This window comes from Typopeltis vanoorti, chromosome 21 (assembly GCF_054136105.1).
Source record: "Typopeltis vanoorti isolate ZY-2024b chromosome 21, IOZ_Tvanoo_1.0, whole genome shotgun sequence".
NCBI classification, from domain to species: domain Eukaryota; kingdom Metazoa; phylum Arthropoda; class Arachnida; order Uropygi; family Thelyphonidae; genus Typopeltis; species Typopeltis vanoorti.
The window spans coordinates 80006659-80023074 of NC_143569.1; the positions used below are offsets into that span (position 1 = coordinate 80006659).

Below are 16416 nucleotides of genomic sequence, written 5' to 3' on the forward strand. Positions count from 1 at the left end.
TGGGGAGGGGTGTCCTAGGTTCGATTCCCGTCCTCGACAACGTGAGAAGCTTAACGATCTTCCTCAGCCATAGCCCAAGGTCTTGGGCGTGGACAGCAGGGTTTTCCCCAGTTTATCTGGGGTTTTTCATCCCGCAAGCAGGCAAACTGGCCTCGTGAACACACACGGATACAGTCAGGAATACTTAAGACCAGTGGTCCCCAAAGTGGTCGATATCGACTCCCAGGGGTTGATATAACATTGTTAGGGATCGATAGAAAAATATAAGACATCATTGTACGGGTAATATTTAATTCGGTTAACTTGGATTACCTCCATCCTGAATGACAACGCAATTAAGAGTGAATCGTAGGAACAGTGACATGAATAAGACTTGTAAGATAGAGCAAGGTCATGAAAATAGTTACGGAGGCCAATCAAGTAGGCCAAAATGACGTATTTACCAATAAACGGATGTCGGTGGTTCCCGCCCGGCCGGCGCGTACGAGGTTGAAGCTGGTGTCAGTCATGTTAATTCTATTTTAATAAAACAAAGAAATAAGCTAGATATAGAATTCCGTGGCGATTTAAGGCTGAAACTTACTAATTTTGAACTTACAACATTTCTAATCTTGTCAAGAGTCACGAAGCACACCCTTCACATTGACAACGTTAGTAAATTTTATACTAGGTTAATAAAAGTCTTATTTTCATTATTTAAATGAAGGGGATATTAAATCCCACATTATTTCAGGGCCGAATAAGAAACTCAAAGATCGGAATCAAAGAGTTTCATGCCGAATCTGGGATTTAATATCCCCTTCATTTAAATAATGTTACATCGCCGAAGTGAAGCCCATTGGCTCTTTTATTTAAGTCTTATTTTCATATATATATAAGGAAGATTGTATTATTGTTATTTTGTTATCTAAATTACATTTTATATTTTACATAGTATTTATCCCTCTTATCAAATATGTAATGTTAAGGACGTCAAAAATGTATCCCTTTGACGTTAAGGCAGTATAATAATATATACTATATTCCACATACAATAAACACTGTAACTATAAAATAAACAATCTTAAAACTCACATAAGCGTCTTTTTTGCTTGTCCTATTATAATTACGTAATAGTAAAATAGAGGGGGTCGATAAAAAGTCGAGAAACTCTTGAAGGGGGTCGACGGTCAAAGAAGTTTGGCAACCCCTGCATCCTTCAGCCATAGGTCTGAATTGTCAGCTATGCCGGCCCCAAGCCCGGTTAAAAATAGGGGGATCGAGGTAGTGCCGTACTTCCCCGTAAAAGGAGCTCACGGCCGTTGAATCACCATACGAAATAAATGAACTTCCTATCTATAAGTTTCCTCCAAATCACTCTTACCTGTCAAGACTTCAACTACAATTTTAAAATAATTTAAAGTAATTAAATTTTAATCACTGTAGAATTAAATTACTTAATTACCGCAATTATTTAAAAATTATTTTAATGAAATCAATAAATTATAATTTTATTTGGTAAAATACTTATTAAAATATTATTAAAAATGGCGGTTCCTTTATTTCTCGACCGTCCTGTTTATGAATGCCGAGAAACGAAGTTAGTTTAGTACCGAGATGGGTTCTTGGACTCATCACGTAGTAATAATAATTATTTAATAATGATTATTAAGTCATTGATAATTGAAATTGACATTAAAAATTGATATTAATAATTATTTAATAATTATTAAGTCATTGACATTAAAAATTGATAATTGATATTAATAATTATTATTAACCCTTTCAATTATTTACTTGTACGATTCCCCATAATTTCTTCGTGAGTTTTAGAAATTGGGAATTTGATTTGTCGCATCGATAAGGGGCGCAACAGCATTTGATGGACATTATTGAAAAAAAAAAAAAAAAAAACATGTAATGTCAATTACGATCTGAGCCAGCGTGTTTTTGACCGATTTTGAAGATATCGAGGTATCTGACATATTGGGGGTTTATAATTTCGTACCAATGACCTAGCGAGAGGAACGTAACGTAATGTTAAAATAAAAAAATAAAAAAAAAAGCATTGGCGTAAAATGTACTCAAAATAGTTGGAACTGCCTGTTCAACAATATATAATTAGCGACTTTTAAAACTATTTTCATCCAGTAAAATTTCCCATCACCAATGAATGCCACTAAGTATTATACGTTCCATTTATTCTTTGATTCTATTATACATGTACCACTCAATAATAATAATATAATCCGTGGTACTTGTACCCTTAGCCGACTATGTGTCCAGATTGACTTTCATGGCCATAATATTAGGATAAGATGGTTAATCCTCACGCCTAAATATATATTCTTGCATATGTTCTCTCGGGAGGTTTGCCTGGTTGTGGGTCGAAAAACCAGTTTTCCGGAAGTACAAACCCTTCCATTCTGTATGAGACCGGCTAACTCACCTTCCACTGAAAAGTCTTATCATTTCTGCGTAGGTTACAACAGATTTGAATCTCAGTAGTGGTATTACTCAATAGCTACATTAATAGAACATGTAAATCTTAAGACGAGCCAAACATTTTCTCTCTTTGTGTGTGTGTGTGTGTGTGTGTGTGTGTGTGTGTGTGTGTGTGTGTGTGTGTGTGTGTGTGTGTGTGTGTGTGTGTGTGTGTGTGTGTGTGTGTGTTAAAGAACTACTTAAAACTGATAGCTGCATGAATACATTTTACGAAAGAATCTTTCCTTCTACATTTATGACTTCTAGAATTTATGTTATAATAATTATTGCTTCTGTTGATCAATAGCAAGCTTGATTCTGATACAAGGCGACGGTATATTATTCTGTAAGCGTAAAATTGTCCGTAACAATATATCAAGCACACCTAATTAGCGTGAGGGTTGCACTCGCTTGTTTTCAACTGGTTACTTTTTACTCGAACGTTGCCAGACATAGCACCAAAGGAATAATACTATATTGGATTTCATCTATTGAAACCCAATATAGTGTATTGGATAAAGTTTGTGTGGTCCAGAATCGAAACCCGCACAAACTTTAGAAATGTTATGTCGCTGAGAAAGTATTAGCATCAATAAGTTTTTTCTGTACACTATTTGTAGTATTTGCCAGAATTGAAATAATTTTAGCTTTAATACAGTTCACAGGTTAGAAGCACACCATTCAAATAAGCCTAACAAAAAAACAGAAATGGTTCGAGAGAGAAAAAATATGATCCCAAACTAATCTCGATAAGGAACTAAAAACATATCATCGAAACAGATACGTGCCTACTCTGCACTCAAATGGAAACCACTAAAACCTTAAATAAACCAATCGTTGATTAATATTCGAGTTCTTGGAAAGGCAAGGTTCTCGCGAAAAATAGTGAGACTATTAAGAAAAAGATTGTCCGTGTAGTTGTGGAATAAACACAAATTTTAGCGTTTATTTTCATTTCTACTTTAATATGTGAGCAGTAAATAATTTCGTATTATTTATTTTGTGTATTGCGTGGCTCCCCAGAGGGGGTTGGGAATGAACGAATGAAGGTCATCACAAACATCCAGATGCCTGATGACGAGATGCGAATATCTAAACTCAAATTCGGATTACTTCAAATTTAAATACAGAATTGAAGTTACTCTAAATCATATATATTGCTTACATTATTTAGGATAATTTGCTTACTACTTCAGGAAGTAGCTTCAGTATTTCACTTCTCGGACGGTGCAAGAAGTGGTAAAGGAGTTGCGGCCAGATTGTTCGCAACATGACCCGAAAATCTCCCACTGCATTACTCTACATAAATTCATTCAGAGTGTCTTTGAAACCGGAACATGAATCAGAAGCAGAGAAAGCGTGCTAGTTTAGAGATGACTCATTGATGTCGGTTTCATGTACCTGCTCAGGAAGCGGATCTTTTCTTCTTCCAAATATAAATGTAGTCTAACAAGAACACTTTTCTTTTTATAAGTTTAAGTTGCAACATATTTTGAAGCATGGATACGATTTGTGTTCAAAAAGTGTTCACATTCTGATATGATTACACAAGGAATAAAAGATATTTGCAAGATGAGTCCCATAACCGTCCAAGGTATCTTCGGATTTCGTAATCATGATTCCAAGATAAGGTGGTAGGTAAATTTAACCCAGTGCCGCGCCGTGGGTAGGAGGCGCCCTTGTGCAAAACTTTTTCAGCGCTCCCATAAAATAAGTTTCCATGAAAAATTTTTACTAAAAATTTTACTTTGTTAAAAGTACAAAACAATTTATACGCATACATAAAAATAAATTTTATTTAACAATAGTAGAACATTGTGATCACTAAAATTCATTAATAAGGAATTTTTAATAATAAAAATTTTCAAAAATGTTTATTTCATTATTATATAAATACAACAGAATATATTTATTTATTTATATATATAAACAAAAATTACTTTTATTTTAATATAAAAAGAAATATTATTACATAACAAAGATAATTTGGAGATATGCTTTTAACTATATAACAATTAGGATAAATGTAGATTTATTTTACATGTTTATCCCTCTTGCTTCAGCCGCCACAATTTTTAATATAATATCTTTAATGTGTAATGAATCCATAATATTATTTTCAACTGATATAATTGATAAATCCGTTAGACGCTCTCCCCAGACATTGTTGACCGCAAATAATTTTTTATCAGTTTCAGTTTTGAAAAACATCTTTCCCCTCCTGCTAGAATATTGGTAATATTAAATAAATACCCATTACAATCGTAGTATTCGGAAACGTGTCAGTTAATTTATTTTCGTATATAAAATTTAAAACATCCTGAGGAGCCCACTCTTTTTTAATAAAACATTGCAAAGTTTTTAATTTCCTCAAATAAAGTCATACCATTAATATCACGATTGTCGGAATATTGATTGTCGCTCAATTTTAAGTGCAAATCTTTACAATGTTTCATTAAATCTTTATCGCTCCAATCTTTTAATTTGCTGTCTCTTATAACTTTAAAGTTCTCGCTATGTTATTTTAAGAGTATTAATCTTTCCGTGACTGCAGTTATTGTCGTGTCTAAAATCTCGAAGAAAACATTTATTTAAAAATTTTGTTTAGGATCATGCGTTGTCTCATCTGATGCTTCGTAACCAAATCTTTTTGTTTTTGTTATTTTGCGAATGTCTTGAAAAATAGGATCAATATTAAGATCGTTTGCTACTTATTTTGCAGTTCTAATAATATTAATTTTTGTATAACATAATCAAGATTTTCTGTAATTTTTCCTAAATCAAATGTCGGATTCTACATTATTTTGCTTGCAGCATTTACGAGACTTAAGATTTCGTACCAAACATGAACAGAGCAAATAAATTTAAACGAATAAATCTGTGAAATTAAGTTGTCTGCCTGAACTCTAGAATCGATATCTTTGGTTTCATCTTCTGTAATATCAAAAAGAGCCTGGTAAATTTCCTTCATATTATTCTTAAGTGGCAACAAAAATAACAGTAATTTACAATTTATCTTTAAAAAAAAAATGTTATAAATGTTTTTCGTGTAAACTAATGGTTCCATTAAAATCAAAATTTATTTTGGCTGGTAAATTTTACAGCTCTTTTCATTTTAAAGTCTCACCAAATGCTTGCTGTCGAAAAAAAAATCAATTATGTTGTAGTTTCTTACCTTCCAAATTTGCAGAACAATGTCACTGTTTCAGTCGCAATCACACATCCACAAAGGGCAAAGCACAGCGTAAAAATGAATTCAGTCTGTCTTAAACTGATAATTTCCACTAAACTGGTGATGTATTAAGTTAAAAATATTGTTAGATTATTAAGAATTCATAATAATTTGACTGATTTTAAATTTCATTTTTATTGCATTTGTAATTGTGTAATTTATATAGTACTATATAATTCAAGAATAAGAATTTTTATATATATATAATTTTTTTTTATTATTATTATTTGCCATGGTGAAATGGTGCCCCTCATCTTCAAGCGACCCTGTGCGGGGCACAATCTGCACAACCGCACGGCGCTGCCCTGATTTAGCCCTTTGTCTATTAGTATACTTTATATATAAATTGCGTGTTTTCTCCTGCCAAGTTTGTTTGTATGCTGGATGAAAAATTACCAATAGTAGTTTCCTTTTGATAATTTTTTATTTTCTTTTTAATATCAAATCTTCCCAGCGCACGTGTATACGAGGTCTTAAAAATATACATTGCTCACCAACGTGCTGGTTCGAATTCCGCCGTGGGCATGGATGATTGTACTTGTCTTTAGGCGGGAGATTTCAGATTTTCTTCGCATCCTCGATGGTATTCGAACCCAGGCTTTCCAAGCAAAGGAAATCGTCTTCATATTGTTTTGGAAGAAAGGTCAGTTGGATTCTGTTCTTTGCTGACTCACCGCCATTCGATATAGCAGTAATAGTTGATTGTGTGGTTGTGTAAAACTCGATGTAGCTTAAAAATACCAAAGCGCTTTACATCGATTTTTACAGAGGTCAAGTCTCATGAGAACTGTTACAAAAATAACCTTGTTCGTTTCTATGTATTGTATGTTAAATATTAATGTAAATAACCCTATGGGAATTGATTGTAAATTCCCAAAACAAATTGAAAACAAAGGCAATGCTTTGCCATTGGAACTTTGTATAATGTAAAAGAGCACAAGCTGTTTACGATTAAGTGTGTGAGAAAGTTTGTAAGCTCTGCGTATGAACACCTTCAAAGCTAGTATCAAAGAGGTCCGCTAGTTTCAGAAGTTTCCGCTGCCCGACAAGACAAAGAAAAAAGAGCGCACGGAGGAGAAAAAAGAACATCATGAAAGAAGGAGTTTACAACCTTTTGGTGCAAGGTCCCGAGAAGGCGAAAATAAAAGAGGACCGAGCCGAACATCATGGACAGTTTCCGACAGAGAACATAGAAGGCAGTTTTCGGCAGAGAACCAGAGGCAGTCGAGGTCCAGTTGCTGACAGAATGAGAGGCGAGGTACAATTACCGAAGAAAGGCAGTCGGCGGAGAACCAGGAGCATACTGACCCAGAGAAACAGACTTTAGCGAACCCACGCCAGAGGAAAAAAATTGGGAAGTCAACCGAAGCCAAAAGCCACAGAACGATCTTCAAGCCTGTATGCTGAAACTTGCTGAACTTTTGATTACCGGAAAAACTGCAGTCCAAGAACCGCTAATACTCCAACGAAACGCCCCCTGAAGCAAGGCGTGAGATGAAAGAACCATAGTGACTTTGATGCAGGACATTTGGAAGGTGTCATGACAAAGCGCCTCCGTGTGTTCAACCTCTAATGTACATTCTTTTTGTAATCTAGGAGATATGTCATAGATGGACTGATAAGAAATATCTATAAGAGTCCTCTGAGTTGTTGTTAACTGGAATATAAATTAAGATAACTTGCCATAGCTAGCTAATCTCTTTATGAGTAAATTAGTCTCGGCAATTTGGTTTTCTTAAGCAGAGAAGTAACAGAGAGTAATTATATTGTATAGTCATTTAATATTGAAAAGAGAAAGTTTGTTTCTTTATACCAAAGGCATAAAGGATAGGTAGAGAAGAGTAACCTCCCTATCACTTATTTAATGTACTTTATTTCGTTGACATTGTTTTTTTTTTTACAATATACTGTTCCCAAAAAAAATTATCAGACTTGTCAGCGGGAAACCAAGTGAGATAGCCAAAGCGTATAGTTAAGTGCAAATAGACCACGACTGTTTGTGTAAAGTTTTACTGAAGGAATTTGTGTTAGAGAAAGAGAAATCAACCGGCCGTATTACTGAGTTTTATGCCAATTAAAAGATATTAGTGGCGCAGTCTCAATAAAAATAAATTTTCTAGTATCCATAGCCATAAGATTCGTAGTGCGAAAGGTAGATAAGCATAGTACGCAATAGTTTAAGCAAGAAAGGTTACGAGAGAGAAAGCATGCACTGCTAATTAGAATAACGGTATTTCAAAGGCGCAGTAACCAAGCAGGCTTTATAAATAGAAGTAATAGCAACACACAGTTTACAGTTGCTTGCACTGGTCCTACATGAAGGTTTTCCCACATTGGGTGATTTAATGGATCGTTATTTTTTCTCTATAGAAAATCTGTAGACAGCTCATGTAGGGATGAAGAGTTAGGTTGTATATATTCTCTCCCTCTTCTGATCTCTGTACAGTGGCAGTGGCTTGTACATAAGCACTGCGACACTGCAGCATCCCTCCCCCCGAAGGAAAAAGTGAAAAAATTAAATTTTTTTTGTGTTCATAAATAATAACATTATACAACATTATATAAATGTAATGCAACATGTTAAAGGTTACAGTTTATGTTTCGACATTGATTGAATAGTTAATAAGTGGAATTGTTCGATTAACGCTTTACATTACGAAATAAATGCACCGCAATCTAACGCAGTGTTGGAATTATCACGTTCAGTCAGTTGAGGCTAGACTCTCCGATATTCGTTTGCACTTGTCACTGCACGTAACAAGTGAATCCGACAATGAATCCAGGAGCAGTGTCGAACTTTCTGTGAGATACGAAACTTTTATTACTGGTGTGTGTTCGTGGTGAGGGTGAAATATTTTTGGTAAATCTTATTTAATTTTGGTAAAATAACATATAATTATTTATTATAGATACTAGGCTTAATTATGACCATTTTTATTTTGTATAAGCACCCCCCACTTAAAATTTTCACCGGCCGTCACTGTCTCTGTGACACTTGTCTAGCTCTTTGATTATAGTTTGGCATTGGCAAAATATTGTGAGCCTATCCTCTATTGGGTCTAGTGCAGTGATGGCGAACTTATGACACGCGTCTCAGCACTGACACACTTGAGGGTTTCAGGTGACACACCTTGGATGTTGAAAGATATTGGTATTCTGATGAAAAAACTGCGATAAATCGTGTAAGATCGCTCTCAGTTAAGACGAAGGTAGATTTCAGTTCATTGAAAGAATTATATTTTGTAGTTAGCTTGTTTCAATTTTATTTTCTAACTAGCCTATAACCAGCGTTTTAAGTTTACGTTTTCTTTCTTAATCATTATAATTTCTGCATAGTCATATGATATTATAAAAACTTATAAAATTATTATCACTATTATATGATACAAACTTATAAAAATTATTATCAATATTATACGATACAAACTTATAAATACGTGCTTTATATATTATAAACTTAAAGTTTTCATTTGATTTCTGTGTGAAATTCGTTCATGCATGCATTCCGAGTCTCTCGACTGAGTAATAAAAGTTCTAAACATATTTAAAACCACTTTAACAGAAAATATAATTCGCAGCATTAAATATTGAATTTATCTGAGTAAATAATGAAAACATTTTTATAGTTGCAATAAATTCAGTAAATTTTGTTTAAATAATGCAAATAGCAACAACTTACGATGACGTCTCAACAAAACCTGCTAAATAGCTGCTATTTAGTAGCATGATAGAGAGTAAAACGTAACAAGGTTGCTACGAACGTACTGGTAATAAATCTGGCAACCCTGCTGAAAGAAGTAGTGGTAGTTTTGCATGGTCTGCCACTTAAGTAATTTGAGTTGCTGGTATATAATTCATTTCCAGTAATTGTTATTTCTTATTAATTATTACTGCTTAATTACCGCTGTATATAATTGTGATCTTTTTTTTAATTTGTGAACCCTTTTACAATGGCAGCTAGCACTAATAAGAAACTAAAATTATCACAGAAAGGATGTGGAAGAAACTTCCAAGATGCCTGGACTGAACAATATGGTGTTATTGATAGAGGCGATAAAGGTCTCTGTAAATTGTGTGGTGAGCTATCTGTGAGTAGAACTTGGAATGTAAGAAGACATTTTGAAACTAAGCACAAATGGCTCCTAGAAAAAACTTGTGAAGAACGCAAAGAATACATATCGCAACATCTAACACTGGCAGAATCGCAATCAGGACTTTAATTAAATTTGTTTCGGGACCTTCAAATTAGCCGGAAGTTACAGTATTTCACATACTATTTTTGAACATGGGAAACCACTTAGTGATGGTGATTATATTAAAGAAGCTTTCGTAAAGTGTGCACCATTTTTATTTGAGGACTTTCATAATAAGGAAGCTACTGAAAAGCGCATGAAAGAGTTACCATTAAGTAGGAATACTATTAAAGATTAAAGACAGAGTTATATCAATGAATGCTAGTATAGAAAATCAAATTCAACAAGACTTGAACTCATCCATTGTTTTCCCATTTGTCTCGACGAACCTACAGATATTACGTCATCAGCTCGATTGGCTATTATTGCAAGGTATGTTCACGGTGATTCTATGCACGAGGAATTGATAAAGCTAGAAAATTTGCCTCAAAACACGACAGGTAAATACATATGCGTCTGTGTTGTTAAAGTGTTCTGTGAGAAACAGATTTATCGAAAATATTTTCGATTACAACTGATGCCGCGCCTAATATGGTTGGCCGTAATGTCCGTTTTATCAAACAATTTACAGAATATCTTGGTCATCCCCTGGTTTCTTTCCATTGTATTATACATCAGGAGACACTGTGTGCGAAATCAGGCTTAAAGGATTTGGATGATGTGATGAGAATTGTGACAAAGGTAACTAATTTTATTACTGCCAGGACTTTAAACAAACGAGAATTTAATTCGCTTTTAAGCGAAGTTGAATCAGTGCACAATGGTCTATTAATGTACAATAATATTTGATGGTTGAGTCGTGGCCAAGTATTTGAACGGTTTGTTGAATATTTAAATGAAATGAAATTATATTTAAATACGAAGGGCATGGAGCACGAGTTTTCTCAGTTGAACGATTCTTCTTGGCTCAGTAAGCTGATGTTTTTTCACAGATTTTTCATTTCACCTGAATGAACTTAATATACAATTGCAAGGTTTCGGAAAATCTGTCGATGTTATGTTTCGCACGATCAAAAGCTTTGAGAATAAACTAAAAATATTTCAACGTGATTTAGAAAGTAACAATTTTAAGTATTTCCCAAGAGCGAAATTTTTTTTTTTACGAAGCCAGCTCCAAAAATCGGGAATAACGTATCAACCAATTTATCGTAGTTCTAAAGACAGTAACTGAGCAGTTGTCTTCTAGATTTGAGCAATTTCGAATGTTGGAACAAACAATCCAATTCATAAAGTATTCTGATGAAACAGAATTCATGGATCTTAAATTAGATGGCTTTGAGTGGTTAGATTTAAAAGATCTAGAAATGCAACTAGCCGACTTCCAGTGTAATCCTCTCTGGAAAAGAAAGTTTACTGCTCTTAGAAATGAATTAGAAGAACTTGAGCGGGAACGTCTGCATGATACCGCGTGTAAAAATTCACACTGTGAAATTCTAAGCGTGTGGAATAGCCTTCCCGAAAATTTTCATGCTCTTAAAATCTTTGCTGAAGCTCTTCTAACAATTTTCTCTTCTACATACTCTTGTAAAACTCTATTTTCTGCCTTAAATAATATCAAATCGAAAGGGAGAAATAGATTGAGCAATGATTTGAGCGCTGCCTGTGTAGTATTAAAATGTACACACACTATAGCCCTTCTATAAAGCAGCTTTCTATCAGTGCTCAGCAACAGAAAAGTCATTAAATGTAATTTAAGTTTGTAATTTAACTTTATTAAATTAATTGTATAATATGAATTCATAGATTTTATATCAATGCCCTGTTAAATAAATAGCCTAATATGATAAGTCACCATCTATGATTATGTAGTTAAATTTATAATGCATGTATGCAAGTGGCACACCAACAACGTCAATATTTGAAAATAAAAGATGTTTGACACACTTGGGTAAAAAAAAAGGTTCGCCATCACTGGTCTAGTGCTTCGTTTCGTAGGCAAGATCCCACTAGAAATTTGATGGTAGGTATGGATGTGAACAGAATGCAGATGGAATGCCTAGAGACAATGACATAGGGAGAATTTTATTATTATTTATTGGATAAGAAGTAACAGTTGAGGTACCAGGTAATATATCGCGTCTTACATATATAACAGTACGCTGCATTCTACTTTTCCCTCTCTCAGCAAAAGCTGAGGTGAAATCTGGGTTGCAATGCTTATTGGTAAACAAATGGAGTTTCGAGTGGATGGTCAACGCCTGCTGAAAGAGCTCTTCCAAGCATCGATAGCAATTAGGGATTTAACCTTTTACAGCTCTGCCATAGGGGAAAAAAGCACAAATGAAAACTGGGAAGGTTTGAAAGTTAGCGATTGTAGAATAGAACATGACTCTATTTGAAAATCGAGACATATTTTATGATTCTTTTTTCCAAGTTCCTATTGTTAATATTTTTGAAAATTTATAAACATTCTATTTTTTTATTAAACTTTTTATTTAAAGTATTTTATGATTAATAATTTTTTATTGATTAATTCTTATTTGATACTTTTTTAAGGTTTTAAAAGGAGCACATGTTCTCGTGGCTGCAGACGTCATGACGCTTGGCAAGAAGAATTCTCTACAGGAAGATTTACTGTTTTGTAAAGGAGGAACAAACTATCCTTGTGCAGTTCCTGATGAAGAAGACACGCAAGAGAATCTGTCGAAAAAGCTGGCATTTGCCCTTGGCGTCTGCAAACTTCCATGTGGAATGTTGCTCATTGTGTTCGGTTCGGTATCTATTGTGCTTGATGCCTCCATGGCATTTGTTGGAAGTGGTTTATGGTCTGGTGCTGTGTCAATGCTTACCGGACTTCTAGGCATTATTATAAGCAAACGTTTTGAACGTACGGGCTGCGTTATTTTTTTCATCTGTCTCTCCATTCTGTCCGTGTCAACATCGGGAATCGTCATCGTATTTACTGCTACTGGTCTGGTCCACGATATTTCCACTACAAGCAGCTTTTATGTTGATGTAAATGGACAGAGAGTTACATTTCCAGGGGAGACAAATACCCAGAATTCCATTCTCGCAGTTGATATTTCCATTATACTTTTAGCAGTAATAGATGTGTGTTTGTCGATCGCTTGCTGTGTAATCGGAGCTCGTCAGGCTTGTCATTGTTATAACTGGAATACTGCAGATCCAACATTTGCCGATCCCGATTCAAAAGTCAGACGAGATCGTCTGATTAACTGGTTAGGGCAACAGGCTTTAATGGATGCTATTTTAGCTGGAAAATTACCACCGTCAGCAGACTCCTCTCCTCCTCGTGCAAGGTGGCACGTAACACCTGCTAACGAAAACGTGCATCCCCTTCCTCTAGTTCCACAGATGCCTGCAGGAGTAAAATATCCAACTTCGCATTCAATACCAACCTATAGTAGTGATTAATGAATTCCAACAAGTGTAATGTTTTATTTGCTATGATGATGGCATTTTTCTGCGCAGCTTAGTTTGTGTTTTTTTTTTTTTTTATAACGAAAGAAAAAATGTTGCCAAATGTCCAGGAATTTGCATAGTGAAGTAGTATGCATGGTTCACTAAAAACCAGGTGGTGTGATATGAAAAAAAAAGAAAGAAATAATATGTATACTTTTTACAAAACCATTACCTATCAAAATATTTTTGTTAAATATGTCCGCATTGTTAGAAAAAATATATTCACGTGTATTGCAATGCCAACAGTTTAACATCGAGTGCTGTTGATACGTGGTAATAAAATTTACTTTATTTTCAGTAACCTACACTATTGAATAGTTTACACGAGAAGAGAAAATATTTTTCTAAACAGTATTATCTTGAGTATTGAGGAGCAATTGATGTATGACCGGATTAGAGAATTCGCTTTGTATTTGTAAGTGCTTTTTTGTATTAAATCAAACTGAAGTTTAGTATAAAATAAATAATAGATCTGGTTTTATTATTTACTTAAGTTGCTAAGATTTTCAAATACAATTTGGTCTAGTATTAAACTTTTTTAATACTATACTAAATTAGACGTAGCTACATACATCAAATGTATGTAGCTACCCCTAATTTCACACAATCAACCTAGCTTAAATAATCTTGAATGTTATACAAATTAAGTGGATATTAAATCCAACATCATTTCAAAGCCGACTACAGAAACTATAGAACTTTCGGGTAAAATTTGACCAGACAGTTTACGGTAAATACGCCCACCGCCATATTACGAGTTGCCCTAATCAAACATGATAGTTGGCATGAACGCTAAAACGCTCATATATTTGCCTCCTATTGGTTCATTTTTATAAGGTTTCACTGACCCGACAGCTGTTTCAAACTCATTGGTTTTCATCAGGGATACTGTTTAAGTAAAGATCCCTCTAAAAATTAGGCGATCCTTCGGACCACGAAAGACCGTCCAGTAAGAGGTTCACCCCCACCACTGAGCAGAACCGCTCATATTCCAGGGAAAAGCATCCACCGACAAGCCTCCCACGGGCCATGCCGGAGAACACCCTCTTCCAGTAGCACGCCAGTAGTGTCCGGCGCCTGTGTGCAAAACTTTAGTTGGCGCCCCTATCCCCCCTCCCAATAAAAAAAAATTACTTTAAAAAACGTTTTTTTAAAGTATTTCCTCCTCTGGTGCCGTTACTATCCTGGCACCTGTGTGCGTTGTACATATTGTACACTCGGGCGGCGTGCCCCTGCCCTCTCCGGGGACTCAAATCGCTCTCCCAGGCAACCCCCCCCCCGAAATCTAAGTCCCCCTGATCGGGAGCAAAAATCCGGAAGAAACCTAAGTACTTTAGGTTTCTTCCGGGTTCTTCTGGAAAGTTCCAAGTTTCTTAGTACTTTCTCAGTACTAAGAAACTTGGAACTTCTTTGGTTGATAGACTGAGTCCTTGACTCTTCATCCCTTCATCTGGATTTTAGTTTGTGGGTGATGGGATTATTGTGGGTAATTTACCCTCTCATTGTAGGCTGTATCAGCTTTCTCTTGCGATGGAGGATTTCGGTCTTTTATGTTTGAAGTGATCCGAGTGTTCTGTAGTCTTCTGCCTGTCGAATTAGCTGATTTGGGTGATTATCTGTGATTGTGAAGAATTTCTCTGCGATGCCTATCATGTAGGTCTTGATATCTGGAAGATTGGCTTCTTGGTGTAACTGGAGGTTTCTGATGAACAATATATAGGGCATTAAATGCCATTCTTAGGCATTTGTTCTGAATCGTCTGTAATCTGTTGCTGTTTCTTTTAGCTGTGTGTCCCCAGGTTGGAGAGGCATAAGTTAGTTGCAGTCTGATCACTGATTTGTAGAGGAGAATTTTGTTGCTTATGCTTAGGAAGCTATTCCTATTCAAAAGTGGATATAGCTGTGCTGTGGTCTGACATGCTTTAGTGGCGACACTATGCGTCTTGAAATTTGGGCGTTTATCAAGATGAACTCCCAGATATTTGGTAGAGTTGTACCAAGGGATGATTTTAACAAACATTTGTATGCTTGTGTTCGGTTCTGCTTTACGTCTGGTGAAAAGTACTGCAGAGCTTTTTCTGGGTTGATTGCGATACGCCATTTCGTGTATCAATCCTCCAATTCATTGACCGCTCTCTGCAGCTTGATTGTGGCCAGATGTGGATGGAGGGATCTGGCTATAATGATTGTGTCATTGGCATATATAGCGATAGATGGGGAGATCTGCCATGTATATGTATGGAGAAGAGTAGGGGAGATATCAGAGAACCTTGAGGGACTCCAGCCGTGATTCTCCTCTCTGTGGATCTGATCCCATTGAATTTTTTTATTTTAAATTTTCTGTTATTTAGGTAGGATTTGATGATTAGAACTAGTGGTAATGGGATTCCAACTTGGTGTAGCTTAAAAATTAGACCATAATGCCATATTCTATCAAATGCTTATGTAATGTCCAGGAAGACTGCGCCAGAGTGTTGGTACCATTCATACTCTTGGGTGATATATTCGACGACTCTGTAAATTTGTAGCGTTGTGGAGTGATATTTCCTAAAGCCGAATTGCTCACCTTGAATGACGTGGTTGATATCTGCTGCCTCTTGAACCTGTGTGAGTAGAGCCCGTTCGGCTATCTTACCTACGCATGGTAAGATAGGCTAATTATAGGCTGATCGGTCTATAATTTTCAGGAAACTGTATTTTTTTCCAGGTTTTGGAATTAGGAAAACGTCAGCAAGTTTCCATCGCTCTGGGAAATAATTCAGCCGAAGGATGGCATTAGTGATGGCTACTAGATCAGTGGCGGCCAGTGAAAATTTTAAGTGGGGGGGGGGGGGGTGCTGCATATACAAAATTTAAAAAAAATTATTTTAAAAAAGTTTTTTATTAATAAATAAATTTACATATTAAAAAATTGTTTTATTAAAAATATTTCACCCTCACCACGAACAAACACCAATAATAAGTTTCGTATCTCACATCTCACAAAAATAACGCGTAACGCGCAAGCATACGATACACTGCCCAAACGAGCAGTGTCGAGGATGACTTGTAACGTGCAAACGAATATCGGAGACTGGCTGCAATTGGTCGAAATTGATAATATCG

The 16416-nt window shown here is 35.4% G+C and overlaps 2 protein-coding genes across 6 annotated transcripts in view; one reads left to right on the top strand and one right to left on the bottom strand.

The window, feature by feature from the left end:
* Positions 1–13774, top strand: part of LOC150095029 (uncharacterized) — a 60075-nt gene extending 46301 nt beyond the window's left edge. For 3 of the 5 annotated variants that reach the window (XM_090410929.1, XM_090410931.1, XM_090410930.1), the window contains exon 2: positions 12385–13774. In XM_090410929.1, coding sequence (XP_090267055.1) covers positions 12424–13263 — 840 coding nt within the window. In that variant the 5' untranslated portion in view covers positions 12385–12423 and the 3' untranslated portion in view covers positions 13264–13774. Of the gene's footprint in view, positions 1–6149; positions 6339–12384 lie in introns of all 5 variants that reach the window. The other 2 variants (XM_090410928.1, XM_090410927.1) reach the window with 1 other exon arrangement.
* Positions 1–16416, bottom strand: part of LOC150095027 (uncharacterized) — a 152891-nt gene that overhangs the window by 111327 nt on the left and 25148 nt on the right. The window lies entirely within an intron of this gene.